Below are 2,157 nucleotides of genomic sequence, written 5' to 3' on the forward strand. Positions count from 1 at the left end.
GACCGATAGAATAAGTACTAGGCTTACAAGGAATAAGTCCTGGGGTTGATTTGCTAGAAGAGATGGTGCTCCAGCATGGCCACAGTCAAAAAGTATATATATATATATATATATATATATATATAAATGTAAATGTTTTCCCAAATAAAATGGCAATTCACCAGCCCCAATTTCTGGCCTCCTAATTCCCCTGATTGAAATCCCATGGATTACTACGTGTGGGGTGTTAAAATGTTGGGGTGCAACTAAGAAAGATACCAACTGCTCTGCCTGCAATACCAAGATCAATAAGGTGTTCAAAGATCTTCCCAGGGACTCAGTGAGGAATGCATGTGCCAGGCTCCAAAGCCATCTTGAGGCTGTGGTGGAAGCTTATGACTGCTACTGTTATCTGCCAGCCATAATCTAGTTGATATTGTTTGATTTTTTCACAAAGTATTTTTTAATGGGATATTGTTTTCTTTTCTGTCAAATTTAGCCCAAACACCAGCGTGCATGCGTGTGTGTGTATTTGTGTGAGTATGGGTTTGTGTGTGTTTCCTTGTTTTGACATCACAAGATAGTCGTAAATAAGTCTTCCTGTCAAACAAGCATGGTCATTCATTTTCAATATTCTACAAAACATGTCTGGTCATGGAGAAATATTACCTTGCTTAGAAACAATAAATTGTTTGACCCATGCAAACATGGAAAAGTGAACATTAAAACAACAATGATGATGATGATGTATATATATATATATATAGATATAAAGAGAGAGAGAGAGCAGTACATATACATATATCATCATCATCTATATATATACATACATGTAAATCATGACATGTTCAGGTGAATAGCATGGACCTGAACTGGGCAGATACAAGGTATATATAGGATAATGAATCTAAAGACAATACCCAGTTATTTGCCCCTAACTATCTATTGTCTGCCATAAGCCTACAGGATAAGAGATAACTTGGAGCAACAAAACAACAACAAACCTTAACTTCTTCCTTTGTAATGAAGCTGTAATTCCGATAAACTGTGTAAAAGGCTGGGATGTGTTTTTGACTGGAAAAATACAAATGATATGTGAGTGTGTGTATGAGAGAGAGAAAGAGAGATAGATGGTCTGTAAACTGTTCACTGGGATCTTATCAGTTACACAACATTATGTCACCCACCAACATATTTCCATATACAATGAAAGCTGTTTATTACAATCATAGATATTATCAATCAGTTATTATCATGATAATTAGTTGATCTCAAACTTGCTATTTGTTTAATGTTGTTGGTTGGTTATTCTTATCAAAATCAGTTGATCTCAAAATTTTTTATTTGTTTAATGTTATTAACTAATTATTGGCCATAAAAATTAATTGGTCCTAATCTCTGGTTACTAGTTGGTTATTGTACTAAAAAGGTTTTATCCTGGAGTGATTGCAATAAGTGGCTTCCACAGTAAATACAATAAAAACAACTAAGTGCAACATACCTGTTACTTTTGTCTTTGTCTTGGTTCAGCTCAATATGTAAGTCATATAGAATTATGTCAAACAGAATCCTTCCAACCTGAAAGACAAAAACTAACATCAAACGAAGGTAAAATTTAAAAAATGAGCTGACATAACAAAGGAGAGAAATAGTTTAACAGAAAACCAAGACATCATAGTGGTTTTCATAAAACATCTAGCATTGTTCATTACATAAGTTTGTCTGTAAAACAGTGCTATATGTATCAGTGATAAATGAATCATTTCCACACGCTTCGTAAATGGAATAAATGGTAGATTCAAAAGCAAAACTTCCACTATCATGTATTTTCTTGATCATCACTACCTTATCTTAAAGAGAATACTTTCATCATCATCATCGTTTAAACGTCCGCTTTCCATGCTAGCATGGGTTGGACAATTTGACTGAGGACGGGAGAACCAGATGGGTACACCAGGCTCCAATCTGATTTGGCAGAGTTTCTACAGCTGGATGCCCTTCCTAATGCCAACCACTCCGAGAGTGTAGTGGGTGCTTTTACGTGCCACCGGCACAAGGGCCAGTCAGGCAGTACTGGCGACGGCCACACTCAAAATGGTGTATTTTACGTGCCACCTGCACAGGAGCCAGTCCAGTGCTCTTCTATCCCTAGTTTCCTCATTGACCACCAGATGAGGG

General features: G+C 36.5%; 1 protein-coding gene across 4 annotated transcripts in view; it reads right to left on the bottom strand.

The window, feature by feature from the left end:
• LOC106880721 (DNA-directed RNA polymerase, mitochondrial) overlaps positions 1-2,157 on the bottom strand; it is a 120,272-nt gene that overhangs the window by 42,839 nt on the left and 75,276 nt on the right. For all 4 annotated transcript variants that reach the window (XR_008266737.1, XM_052976558.1, XM_052976557.1 and 1 more), the window contains 2 exons: positions 1,481-1,557; positions 984-1,053 (listed from right to left, as the gene is read on the bottom strand). Coding sequence is in view for 3 of the 4 variants with exons in the window: in XM_052976558.1 (XP_052832518.1) it covers positions 984-1,053; positions 1,481-1,557 (147 nt within the window). In the remaining variant the exon portion in view is untranslated. The remainder of the gene's footprint in view (positions 1-983; positions 1,054-1,480; positions 1,558-2,157) is intronic.

The sequence above is a fragment of the Octopus bimaculoides genome, chromosome 25, assembly GCF_001194135.2.
Source record: "Octopus bimaculoides isolate UCB-OBI-ISO-001 chromosome 25, ASM119413v2, whole genome shotgun sequence".
NCBI classification, from domain to species: Eukaryota; Metazoa; Mollusca; class Cephalopoda; order Octopoda; family Octopodidae; genus Octopus; species Octopus bimaculoides.